Source organism: Felis catus, chromosome A2 (genome assembly GCF_018350175.1).
Source record: "Felis catus isolate Fca126 chromosome A2, F.catus_Fca126_mat1.0, whole genome shotgun sequence".
NCBI classification, from domain to species: Eukaryota; Metazoa; Chordata; class Mammalia; order Carnivora; family Felidae; genus Felis; species Felis catus.
Genome location: NC_058369.1, coordinates 135,991,300 through 136,003,380, shown reverse-complemented (window position 1 = coordinate 136,003,380; position 12,081 = coordinate 135,991,300). Strand labels below are relative to the sequence as shown.

At 42.1% G+C, this 12,081-nt stretch overlaps 1 protein-coding gene across 7 annotated transcripts in view; it reads left to right on the top strand.

Annotated features, from left to right (window-relative positions):
- Positions 1–12,081, top strand: part of CTTNBP2 (cortactin binding protein 2) — a 172,832-nt gene that overhangs the window by 127,459 nt on the left and 33,292 nt on the right. For all 7 annotated transcript variants that reach the window (XM_045041278.1, XM_045041286.1, XM_023240808.2 and 4 more), the window contains 3 exon segments: positions 4,248–4,523; positions 6,669–6,764; positions 8,017–8,096. In XM_045041278.1, the coding sequence (XP_044897213.1) occupies positions 4,248–4,523; positions 6,669–6,764; positions 8,017–8,096 (452 nt within the window).

Here is a 12,081-nt window from a genome sequence, read left to right as displayed (position 1 = left end):
CCATGTAGAATGGCTTTTTGCAGAATTAGTTGCTATTAAAATAATGCTAGATCTTTAGGGCACCTGTGTGGCTCAGTCAGTTAAGCCTCCAGCTCTTGGTTTCAGCTCAGGTCATGATCTCATGGTTTGTGAGTTTGAGCCCCACATTGGGCTCTGCTCTAACAGTGTGAACCTGCTTGGGATTCATTCTCTCTCTCTCTCCCTCCCACCCTCCCTCTCTCCCCTCTCTCCCCCTCCATCCCTCTCTCCCCCTCTCTCTCTCCCTCCCTCCCTCTTTCCCCCTCTCTCTCTCCCCCACTCTCTCCCCCTGCCTCTGTCCCTCCCCTGCTCCTGCTCGCTCACTCTCTCTGTCTCTCAAAGTAAATAAAAAACATTTTAAAAAATCTTAAATAGAATAATGCTAGATCCTCATTGTATTTTAATGACCTTGGACAGTATTTAAATAACTATTGCTCTTCTGACTTAGATTGTGTCTCTAAGACATGAGACTAATAGGGTATGAAGAGTCATGGCTGGGTACTTTGCCATCAGCTGATCAGATGAATGTAGGCAAGTTGGTTATCTCTCAACCCCTGGTTGCCTACCTGTCTGTGAAGGTAATGGATGATCTTTTGGGTCTCTTCCAGCTCTAAGAATGTATACTCCTCAGGACATGTTCTGAAAGGTTCACATGTGGGTTTATGGAATATGGAGTTTCAGATTGTACAAAATATTATGGCTTCTTCTATCGAGATTATCAATCCATCCAATCAGCTAACTGTATCAATAATTTGTTTTTACCTTACATTCTGACATTGAGACAGAAAATGAACAATAAACATAAGTAGTAATTCATTATATGGTATGTGAGACAGGGATATGTGCTACAGAAAAGACTAAGGGAGGGTTGGGCATATGAGGATGGGTTTCAGCTTGGGTTTTGTGTGTTTTTTTTTTTTAAGTTTATTTATTTATTTTGAGAGAGTGTGTGAGTTGGGGAGGGGCAGGGAGAGAGAAAATCCGAAGCAGGCTCCACACTACCAGCACAGAGCCTGATGTGGGGCTTGAACCCATGAAACCGTGAGATTATGACCTGAGCTGAAACTAAGTGTCAGCCACTCAGGAGCCCCTGGGTTTCAGTTTTTAAAATAATGGTCAGAAGAGCCCCCTTGTAAGACATTGAAGCAAACACTTGAAGGGGGTGAGCAGAGCAACGATGTCGATACCTCAGGTAAGAGATTTCCAGGGAGAACATCATCAGGTGGACAGAGGTCCTCAAGCAGGAGCATACCTGCTATGTCTGAGGAACTGTGAGGAGGGCAGAGTGCTGGTTTTGAATGAGCGAGGAGAGAGAAGTTACAAGAAGGGATGGGGGTGGAGGTCTGATCTGGCTGAAATTTGTAGGTCATTGTAAGGTAACCATCTCAGTGCTCGAGCTTCGGAGTGATGGGATCTGATGTACATTTCCATAGTATCTGTGGCTGCTTTGTTGAGAGTAGACGTAGGAAGTCACAGGCGGAGGCAGGGAGACGTGTTAGGCCCTTGGCGTTGTCTTCCAGTGAGAGAGGACAGTGACGGCTCAATCCAGGATTGTTGCAGATGAGGTGGTGGAAGGTGGTTGGGTTCTGGATACAGCTGAAGGTGGAGCCAGTGGAACTTCCTGATGGATTGAACCTGCAGTATGAGAGAGAGAAGGGATTTGTGGATAACCCCAAGGTATTCAGCCTGAATAGTTGGCAGGATGGAGTGAGTGGCCATCACCTGTCAAAGTGCGGGGGGCGGTGGGAAAGCTGTGGGTGAAGCAGATTTTGCTACTGAAGATCAGGAGTTCCGTTTTGGAATTATGAATTGGAGATGTCTGTTAGGATATCTGTGTCGAGATGCCGAGTCAGCAGGAATTCCAGAGACGAGTATGAGCTGGATACATAAATCTGAGAGTCAGCAGTTTATAGATGATATTTAAAGTCATGGGACTGGATGAGATCACTAAGGAAGTGAACACAGACAGAAAAAGTAAGAGAAAGGAGCCTTGCAACACTCTATCATTAAGAAAATGGAAAATGTGAAGGGACCAGCAAAGGAACAACATAAAAGAGCGACCAGGGAGGCATGAGGGAATCGTGCAGGAGCATATCAGAGAACAGGGAGAGATCAGTTGTGTCATATGCTATTGATGAGAACTGATAATTAAATTTTTTAACGTTTATTTTAACGTATTAAATTTATTAACATTATTTTGGGAGAGAGGTAGAGAGCAAGCGGAGGAGGGGCAGAGAGAGGGAGACAGAATCCCAAGCAGGCTGCATACATACAGTCAGCACAGAGCCCAGTACAGGGCTCGAACTCTCAAACTGTGACCTGAGCCGAAACCAAGAACTGGATGCTCAATCAACTGATAGGTGCCCCGAGAATTATTGATAATTGGAAAATAAACTAATCTAGTAGTTGGTTAATAGAAAAAGCCAGTTGAAGAAGGGAATCATAAAAACATACATTTTAAACATTTTGTGTTAACTTTAACATACAGGGATTTCTTCCATCAATTTTTAGGTAAAGGTTTTTACTTGACAATGGTTTTGCTAATAGAAATAGCACATATTCTTATTTGAACAAACCACACATTTATGCTTCATCTGTGATTTCTAGTGTTTGAGGACTTAAGATCTTTTTTTTCAGGGCACCTGGGTGGTCAGTTGGTTAAGTGTCCAACTCTTCCTTTCTGCTCAGGTGTGATTCATGAGTTTGAGCTCCTTGTGGGACTCTGCACTGACAGTGCAGAGCCTGCTTGGGATTCTCTCTCTCTTCCTCTCTCTCTGCTCCTCCCCTGCTCAATCTCTACCCAAAATAAATAAACTTTAAAAAAAAATTAAGATAATTTTTTTCTTTCTTTTTTTTTAAGTTTATTTATTTAGTTTGAGAGAGCAAAAGTGAGTAAGAGGGGCAGAGAGCGAGGGAGAGAGAGAGAGAATCCCAGGCAGGCTCTGCACTGTTCAGAGCCCGATGGGGCTCAAACTCATGAACTGTGAGATCATGACCTGATGTGAAACCAAGAACCACCCAGGCACCCCAAAGATAATCTTTTCTAGCTTTATGTAGTTGTCTAATCCATACCTCCTTAGGTGACTTTTTTATTTTATTTTATTTTTTTTAAATGTTTGCTTATTTTTGAGACAGAGGGAGACAGAGCAGGAATGGGGGTGGAGCAGAGAGAGAGGGAGACACAGAATCTGAAACAGGCTCCAGGCTCTGAGCTGTCAGCACAGAGCCCGATGGAGGGCTCGAACCCACAAACCGTGAGATCATGACCTGAGCCGAAGTCGGACGCTTAACCGACTGAGCCACCCAGGCGCCCCAACTTTTTTTTTTAGCACCTCCTTTGTTCAGTGTCTCTAAAGTGTCCAACTTCAATTTTATAGGAAGAGTAAGTCATTTCATCAGTTTATGGAATATTTAATTTAGTAATTACAGTAATGAGTTCGACAGACATAAAAGACTAGGGAATAAACACAAGTGACTCTTGGTGAGCACGTAATTCAGTTCGTGAGAACTGGAGTGCATGGGGTGCTGCATAGCTCGGTGGGGCCTCAGTCAGTTGGTGTCACAGAGATTGGAAAGATCATTTAAAAAGCTTCGACTGCACTGTTTACTATTTACTAAATACCAGTATTTACCACATAACCGTTAGTGTGTTAAACTCATTTCAAACATGTGTTCACTGAGTCTTCATAATAATTTAATAGCACATTCCTAACATTTTGTAGAAGGAATTGGGGTATAGAGAGATCAGTACACAGGGCTAGTAGGAGGCTGACCCTGAGGCTTAGACCAAGGTCTGTAGGAGTCCAAAGCCACTATCCTAAGCACAGTGACTTCTACAACTGGAACCTGCCTTATTTATGATGTTATCAACGTAGGTGAGGAGAAAGGGCAATATAGAGAATTTAGGGTCAAGAGAGGGCTCTCATTTTCTCAGATTTTTTTTTTAAAGAACTTGAGAGTCTTGCTGAAGGGAAGAGTCAATGAAGTACAAAAGGCCAAAGATACAAGGAAAGACAAATATTTCAAGCAACATGGTTCCAAAGAAGCTGTGAAGAGTTTGGGAGACCAGTTTACTCCAGTAGGAGAACTTTCGGTTGATAGTATCTAAAGAAACATGAGAGCTGCCCTTTGCTTTGTTTTTAAAATGTTCATATCTGCTTGTTTTATATAAGTTTTGCTGCTTTTTCCTATCAAGATTTTTCCCCTTAATTCTTTTATTCTTCCAACAGATGCTCTTAAAATACCCTTAAGGATTTCAGTGGGTGAGAATGAACCAGGCAGCTATGGTTCCGATGACTTTGAATGCGAAAACACAATATGTGCTTTAAATATCCGCAAACAGACATCATGGGATGATTTTTCAAAAGCAGTGAGTCAAGCTCTGACAAATCATTTCCAAGCAATCTCATCTGATGGATGGTGGAGTCTGGAAGATGTGACATTTAATAACACCACTGACTCCAGCATTGGCCTCGGGACAAGCAGTGTACGATCCATCATGCTAGGTATCAGCAATCCTGTGATGGAGAGAAAGTTAAATTTCTGGGTTTATTTATGTTTATGAGCTCCATAACCTGATCCTTGGTTCACTGATTAAATACAATGAGAGCTCACTTGTGGCAGCTGCTGGTGCTAAAAAACTTGATTATTCACAATGCGGCCATTACATAATGTTGCCTGTTAGTATAAAAAATGCTTTCATACCTCAGATAATACTCAGAGAGTAAAGAACAAGAAAGCCCTTGATGAGGTTTGTGATTCCACTTGCTGTTTTGATAAATGCAAGAAACAAACCACTTTGTAGCTGCTTGCTGGTGCACAGGTTCTGAACACAGCTCCAGATTTGTACCTGGGCTGGGCCAGGGCTTGTACTACACGAACACCTTACTTCCAGGACAGGAGTCCTAGTGAAGTCTAGAGTTGGAAGAAGCCCTATTCATTGAAGATCTGATCAAAGCTCCCACATGGGATGAGTGAGGGTGATAACTGCTTGTTTCTGTTTGATAGGCACTATGAAACAGACTCGGAAGAACTTGTAAGATTTACTTTCTGGTGAGCATAGTAAGTGCTCTATAAATGTCTCTGGTTAGTTTGTTTCCTCTTGAACCAGGAGAACTAACATCTTTGGGGAACCTGCCATTATTTCAGAACTGTGCTGGACCCTTTATACACAGCACCTCAACAAGTCCTTACAACAGACTCATTCTACAAATAACTAGTTACAAGGTGAGGTCACCTTGTAGGCCTGAGGTCACACAGAAAAGGAGCAAAGCAGATAAGATTCAAATCCCAGTCTGTGTGATAGGAAAGCCTGCATATTTTCAACAGCACTTGTTGCATAAGAATAATCAGGGTTGAGGAAACGGTGAGTTTCCTTTTAAATATGCTTTTAATATATCAGCTTTTAATATATCAGCTTATTATAGCAGAAAGGGTTTTATTCTGTTAATTTATAGATGCTAAATCACTTCCCAAAAATGTATTTTACTAGTTTTTAAGGCTGATAATTCATGACAATTTAATTTTATTGATCTTTGGCAAGATCATTAATATAATTACAATTCTTACAGAAGAATTATTGTATAGTTAAATAATTACTTTAAGATAATATGTCATAAATGATTCTCAGGAACACATTTTGCCCACACAACAAACTGTTATTCAAGGTGTGGTTGTGCCCAAGAGTCTAATAAATGAAATCAGCACAGACTTGTTCAGAAGAAAATGACACTGCATCATCAGCCTTCATCCAGCTGATCAGGAAACAAGCATATGCAAATGGATATTTACCACCCTCAGAGAGATTTACCTCTGTGAGCCGTGGATGCTAAGGCCTGATGGTGCCAGTGTTCATATTTGTGTAGGGCACCTAGTGGCATTTCAGATGTAAAGATCATTGGCTTCTGTGGGTAAAGGGCTTAGTTTAATGCCTAATTGTATCCACTTGATAACGGGCAACCATGACATTATTTATTAATATGTATATAAGTGACTTTACTATATCACCTAACTAGATTAAAGGGACCCAGGCCAACAGATAAGCAGTGAGTTACAGGTGGGGAGTGTGTGTGTGTGGTGGGAATATTTAAGAATTTAAGATCTGTGGATGGGAAGGGACGGAACAAGTACTTCCTACTAATCTGTCCCTAGAGTAGACCCCAAGGAAGTGGCACCCTTTCTGAGCAGGCATGAGCAGAGGGCCCAGACTGTGAGAAGGCTTCCTTTATACTGAGCCCCTGAAGTAACCTGTGTTTTCTGGAATCTAAAAATTTGTTGGAAAGGGAGCGGATCATAAAGGACCTGTTACTTCACCTCATTCAAAGTGCTTAGACTTTGTGAAGCAGGCACTGGAAGAACCATGGAAAGTTATCATCAGCTTTGTTCCTAGAAATATTTAGTATATTTTTGCTCTCCAGATTTCTCTCTTACTCCTAAAAACAGCTTTGGAGAAGCCTCTTCTTTGAAGGCTTGCCTTTTGACCTTTAACAGACATTGTATTAGGGAGTTAACCCCTATGTGATGCTTTACATGTTCTGTGTGTGCTTTTGACAGTCTAAACCCTGGATTCCACAGGAGATTGTATATTGTCCCTTATAAGAAAAATTACTTTGAAGCTTCTTTGACATTTTATTTCGTTTTCTTGAACTTAGGAAATGTGCCTTGGTCAGCAGGTCAGAGCTTCACCCAGTCCCCGTGGGACTTTATGAAGAAGAATAAAGCAGAGCGAGTCACTGTGCTTTTATCAGGTAAGAGTAGTCCACACTGAGGTGCTGTTGACAGAGTGTTGGCTTTATGAGGTGTCGTGGTGCCGGGTCTTAAATCTGCATGTTTCTGTCCTGTGTTCTCCAGCAATGCATGTGTGACCCCTTCTATTAAGTAATTAGATGTTTTTTGAAAAGTCTCACTAAGAAGAGGAAAAATCAAAAGCCATGTTTCTGACACCTGTGGTGATATCCGTCCTGACCATTGATTGCTGCGATTCTGATCACCTCTCTCATTAGGAACAAACCAGAAGCTAAACTTAATGTACTGAGAGAGTGACAAGAGACCATGTTAAAAGAAATGCCTTCTGTTACTGTCAAGTCCAGTGTATGATGAATAAGATTATTATAATGGTACGGGTAATGTTTAGTGAACACCTACTATGTGGAAGGCCCTATCATTTATAGCACATTACAAGTATAAATTCACTTAACCCATATAACAACCCATTGAGGTAAGTATTTCTGTTTACCCTCATTTTACGTACAAGGAAATTAAGGCTTAGAAAGATTGATTTTCTTGTCTAGGGTGACATAGCTAGTAAGTGTTACAGGAATACTCCATTTCTCAGCCCTTAACTCTAAAAGGGATTTTATCATGCATTTCCCTTATTTGGGAATGGATTCTTTAAAAGTTCAACTAATAAAAGTTGTATTCTATTGTTTGAACTACTTACTGAAGTTAGGAAAAAAAAAAAAAAGTATGAGGTTATCCCAGAAAATTCCTTCAGGTTCAAGCAGTGTATTAAGAGAGTAGCAGAACTTGGGAGGCAAGTGAGGGAGATAGAGTTTGGGAAAGAACATAAAGGGTGACCCCCAGAACTGTGCACGAATGCTGTCCCAGGCTAGAACTTTCAGAGGGTTGGGATTATCTCTGATAACAGTTGTTTATAAATAGTAAAATTGAATCCAGGGATCGGAGCAGATACTAGCAGTAGTATTCCAGCTGGAATCTGAAGGCCCTGGCTGTGATGGACAGGAGAGATGAGTGGGCTTCCCAGGGGAAGGAAGGGCAGCTGGAGAGGTCTGGGGAGCAGCGGTGGTTTACCAGCCAGTTCAGAGTGTTGAAATATTTTCACGATGGTGAGACAAAAGGTACCTCTTGGTCAAATGTCAGCTCTGGCTACGTAAGTCAACAAACATTACTGTATCTTTTATGAGAAGTTTTGTTGTGTCTTGATCATCTACATTTAATAAGGAAGAACCAATTTTGCTTCTGTGTGTTTCTTTCTTACAGGTCCCCAAGAAGGCTGCCTCAGTAGTGTGACTTATGCATCAATGATCCCTCTTCAGATGCTACAGAACTACCTCAGGCTGGTAGGTGGATGCTGCCAAGGGGAGTCTTAGGCTCCCATCCCTGATCCTGGAGTATTGGGTGGCCCATTTCCATGTCTGTAGGAGCGGGAGCCCCACTCACCCTGCGCCCCAACCCCATGATCTTCCCCAGCAGCCCCTTCCCTAGAAGGCTGCTGGTCACTTAGTTCTGGATTTCTATCACAGTCCTCCAGCTGTTCCCACCTGTCACCTGCGAAGTGTTGTGATTGGAGCAGGAGAGGGTTGTCTTTCCCCAACTTGGACTTGACATCAAGTAACTGATCATCAATATGAAAGAGAATGGCTACAAATATCAAGATTCTTTGCTGTAAACTTTATAATTTAGAACTAAGTTAAATATGCTAGAATCAGTTAAAAGTATTGATTTGGCCATTTTAACAGAAACCAAACAACTGTAGCTTGAACAGCATAGAAGTTTATTTTTCTCAAACGTAGAAATCCCAGCAGATGAGAGAGCCAGTAGGGGGAAATGGGGCGGGGTGACCCCGACCCCTGCAGATGTGTCAGCAGCTTGTCTCTCTGTCTCTCGGTGGGCCACTGTGACCTGGGGTATTGTTGATGTGGGTTTGGTCAGAGAGTCACCACTCCCACCCTCAGGTTCTAGCCTGAGGGAGGAGAGCCTGGAGGGCAAGCCCCTTCCTTTCTGGGGCCTTGCACACATTGTTTCCACCCACAACCACTGACCAGCATGTGGCCACACGTTCACCTAGCTGGGATATGTGGTCGCTTTCCGGGCAACCATGCACCCAGGGAAAACTGATTCTGTTATTAAAGGGAACAAGAATATGATTATCAAGAGAAAGTAGCAAATTCTAGACAAATGGTGAACAAATGTAATGTTTTACCTTTGTCCAGTACTTATTACATGCCAGGCGATATGCCAAAGGCACATACATGTCTTATTTATTCCTCAGAACATCCCTGTGAGGTAGATAGCGTCATCCACTTTATAGATAAGGAAACTGAAGCAGAGAAGGGAAATAATGTGCTCAAGGCCACGTGGCTAGTGAGTGATTAAGCTAAGTTTGTGCACTCTTGGGTCTCTGTGAGATCCATCTAAAACTAATATTGAAGGTGTAAAACTTTAAACAAACGTTCATTTTGCCTGCTGCCTTAATTTGGAAAACCTTTTTTAAAAAATGAATGAGTTTGCCAGGGGCCCTTTACAAAAATTGTTTCCATTAACTATGAATTGATGTCTTTGTTCCCCCTGAAGAGAAGTGCAGATTCCAAACCATTCTGTTGATCTGGCTAAACCCAAAGTTGGGAATGACCTTTGTAAAATAGCCACAGTAGCACCAAAACATTAAAAAGCTTTCTAGTTTAGAAGAGATGGTGTCCTGTAACGTTGAGACTGTAACTTGTTTTCTTTGTTACGTGTTCCTCCCTGCCGCTTCAGAGTAAGCCTGGGGGCAACACACGTGGGAGGGAGGGCTGCCTTCCTCCTTTGTGTGAGTTAAAGCTGTTGTTGCGTGACCAGCTGGTTTTCAGGAATGTGAGCCTGGGCGCCCAGTTAAATGAGCTTGTAGAAGCGCTTCTCTCCCTTCTGCCTCCTCAGCTTCTCTGCACCAGGCAACTTTCTGCTCAGGGCTTTTCATTCACCCAGATGACAAAATGAACAGAAGGGTGATACAGCAGATTACAGCTGCACAGGAGCCTTGGCTGAGCAGGTCTGTCAAGTGAAATGCCGCTAGCACATTATATACAGAACATCCCAAGTACATTTGTATGTTTGCCTCCGAATGCCTAAGCCATGGTTTAGCTACCAATGACCAACAAACCAGAGACTAACTAGTTGTTAGTTCTATTCTCAATTTATGAGTGTTTTGGTTTTTTTCGTTTGGGGGTTTTTTCTTGAGAGAGCGTCAGAGCATGTGCACTCAGGGTGGAGGACAGAGATTCTCGGGCAGGCTCCGTGCCCAGTGTGGAGCCCAACGTGGGGTTCAGTCTCACAACCATGATATCTGAGTGGAAATCAACAAGAGTCAGACATTCAACCGACTGAGCTACCCAGGTGCCCCATTTCTTTTTGTTTTTTAAATGGTGTTATTTTGGGGGCACCTGGGTGGCTCAGTCAGTTAGGCGTCTGACTTTGGCTCAGGTCATGATCTGATCTCATGGCTTGTGAGTTCGACCCCTGCATCAGGCTGTGGGCTGATAGCTCAGAGCCTGGAGCCTGTTTTGCATTCTGTGTCTCCCTCTCTCTGCCCCTCCCCTGTTCACACTCTGTCTCTGTCTCTCTCAAAAATAAATAAACATTAAAAAAATAATAAGAAAAAAAAATAAATGGTGTTATTTTTAAATACTTTCATTGAATATTTAAAATAATACAGATCTTAAATCTCCATTCTAAGAGTTAATAAGGAAACATTTAACTTGATTGAGTTTTGAATCACTAATAATTTATTATAATAGTTGAACTTTGTGTATTAACTCAGACTTTTCTTAGCCCTTTGCAATTTTTATTAACTTATTTGCAATCTTGTATTTTAATACTTCAGTGATTATAAATAATTATTATATTAGAAAAATACTTAAATAGATCATCCTAATCTGAGCATGACTTTAAAATGTAGGATTCTGGGGGCGCCTGGGTAGCTCAGTCAGTTAAGTGTCAGGCTCTTGATTTAGGCTCAGGTCCTGGGATCAAGCCCCACATAGGGCTCTGTTGCCAAGTGTGGAGCCTGCTTGCGTTTCTCTTTCTCCTTTGCTCTCTCTCTTTCCCCCTGCCCCTCCCCTGCTCTCACTCTTTCTGTTTTTCAAAATAAATAAATAAACATTAAGAAAAGGCAGGACTCTGAATCCCCTAGGACATAATTCTTGAGATTCCACTGCCTGTTAGCCATCTACTCCAATATGTGCCATGCTAACCATCAAGAATCACAACTAGGAAATTCTACCTTCTCTTCCTATGTTCCCAGAATAAATTTGCTCTGTTCTCATAAAAATAATGTTGTGAACAATGGCGGTTATGTATCTGAGGCCACAAATCTTGATTAACGCTGTTAGCAGGTGGCCAGCTCTAGCCTGATCTCTTTCAGGGCATGGAGGAGTAAATGTGGGTAAGGGCCTAGCAGAAGGAGGAAGCCAGTTCCCCCGTATGAGGAAGAGGGGCTCCAACACCAGCGAATCCTTTGGCCATCACGGCAATAGTGGAAGAAGATCCTGGGCAGCAGGGCAAGTGTCGACCCAGAGGAGGTCTGGAGCAGGAAGAGTTTATAAGTGCTAGAGGCTGGGTGACAAGGGAGCAGTTAGGTCCAAAGTTATAGCTTATGGGTGGTTTGTTGTTGTTGTTGTTGTTGTTGTTGTTGTTGTTTTTTAATAGCTACAATTCCCAAAGTATTATGTTTGTGTACCTATATGGGGGCCTAGCTTTATTTGAATTTAATAACCAAGTCTGATCTTGGCTTTTCAAGTTTCAGTAAGCTAATTTTTAAAAACCTATGGTGTATTTCTCTCCGTGAACTGTAATTTCTCTTGAATTCTCATTTCTCTTTTATATCTATTCTATAAAGAGGGACCTCAGCATATGGCTAAAAACCTTTTTGCTCTACCATGGGCTCCAGCTTTTTTGTAGCCCGGATGGATGCTGGATGCACGAGTACTGTTGGGGGGATTTTATATGAATAGGTTGACAGTAGTTGTGTTGTTTGTGGCTTTAAAGTGTACATAAATTCTTTAAAATCAGTGTCAGAAGAGGTCAGAATGAAACGCCTAGCTACAAAGCCATGACATGGCTAGAGCCATCTCAGCTTTATTGGCTCGGTAAAAACCTTTTTTATTCTTTTTTGAGTTCAGCATCTCAGTACAACCTGGCCTAAAACCATCTCTAGATGGTAGAAACTTTCCCTTAGACTCTGACAAGTGAAACTCCAAATGGAGGCTGAGGTTTATTGCTTTAAAATAATGCCACAAGTCGGAAAACATCACAGGCGCCACATTGACCCTGTTCCTCAGGTCAGCAGCT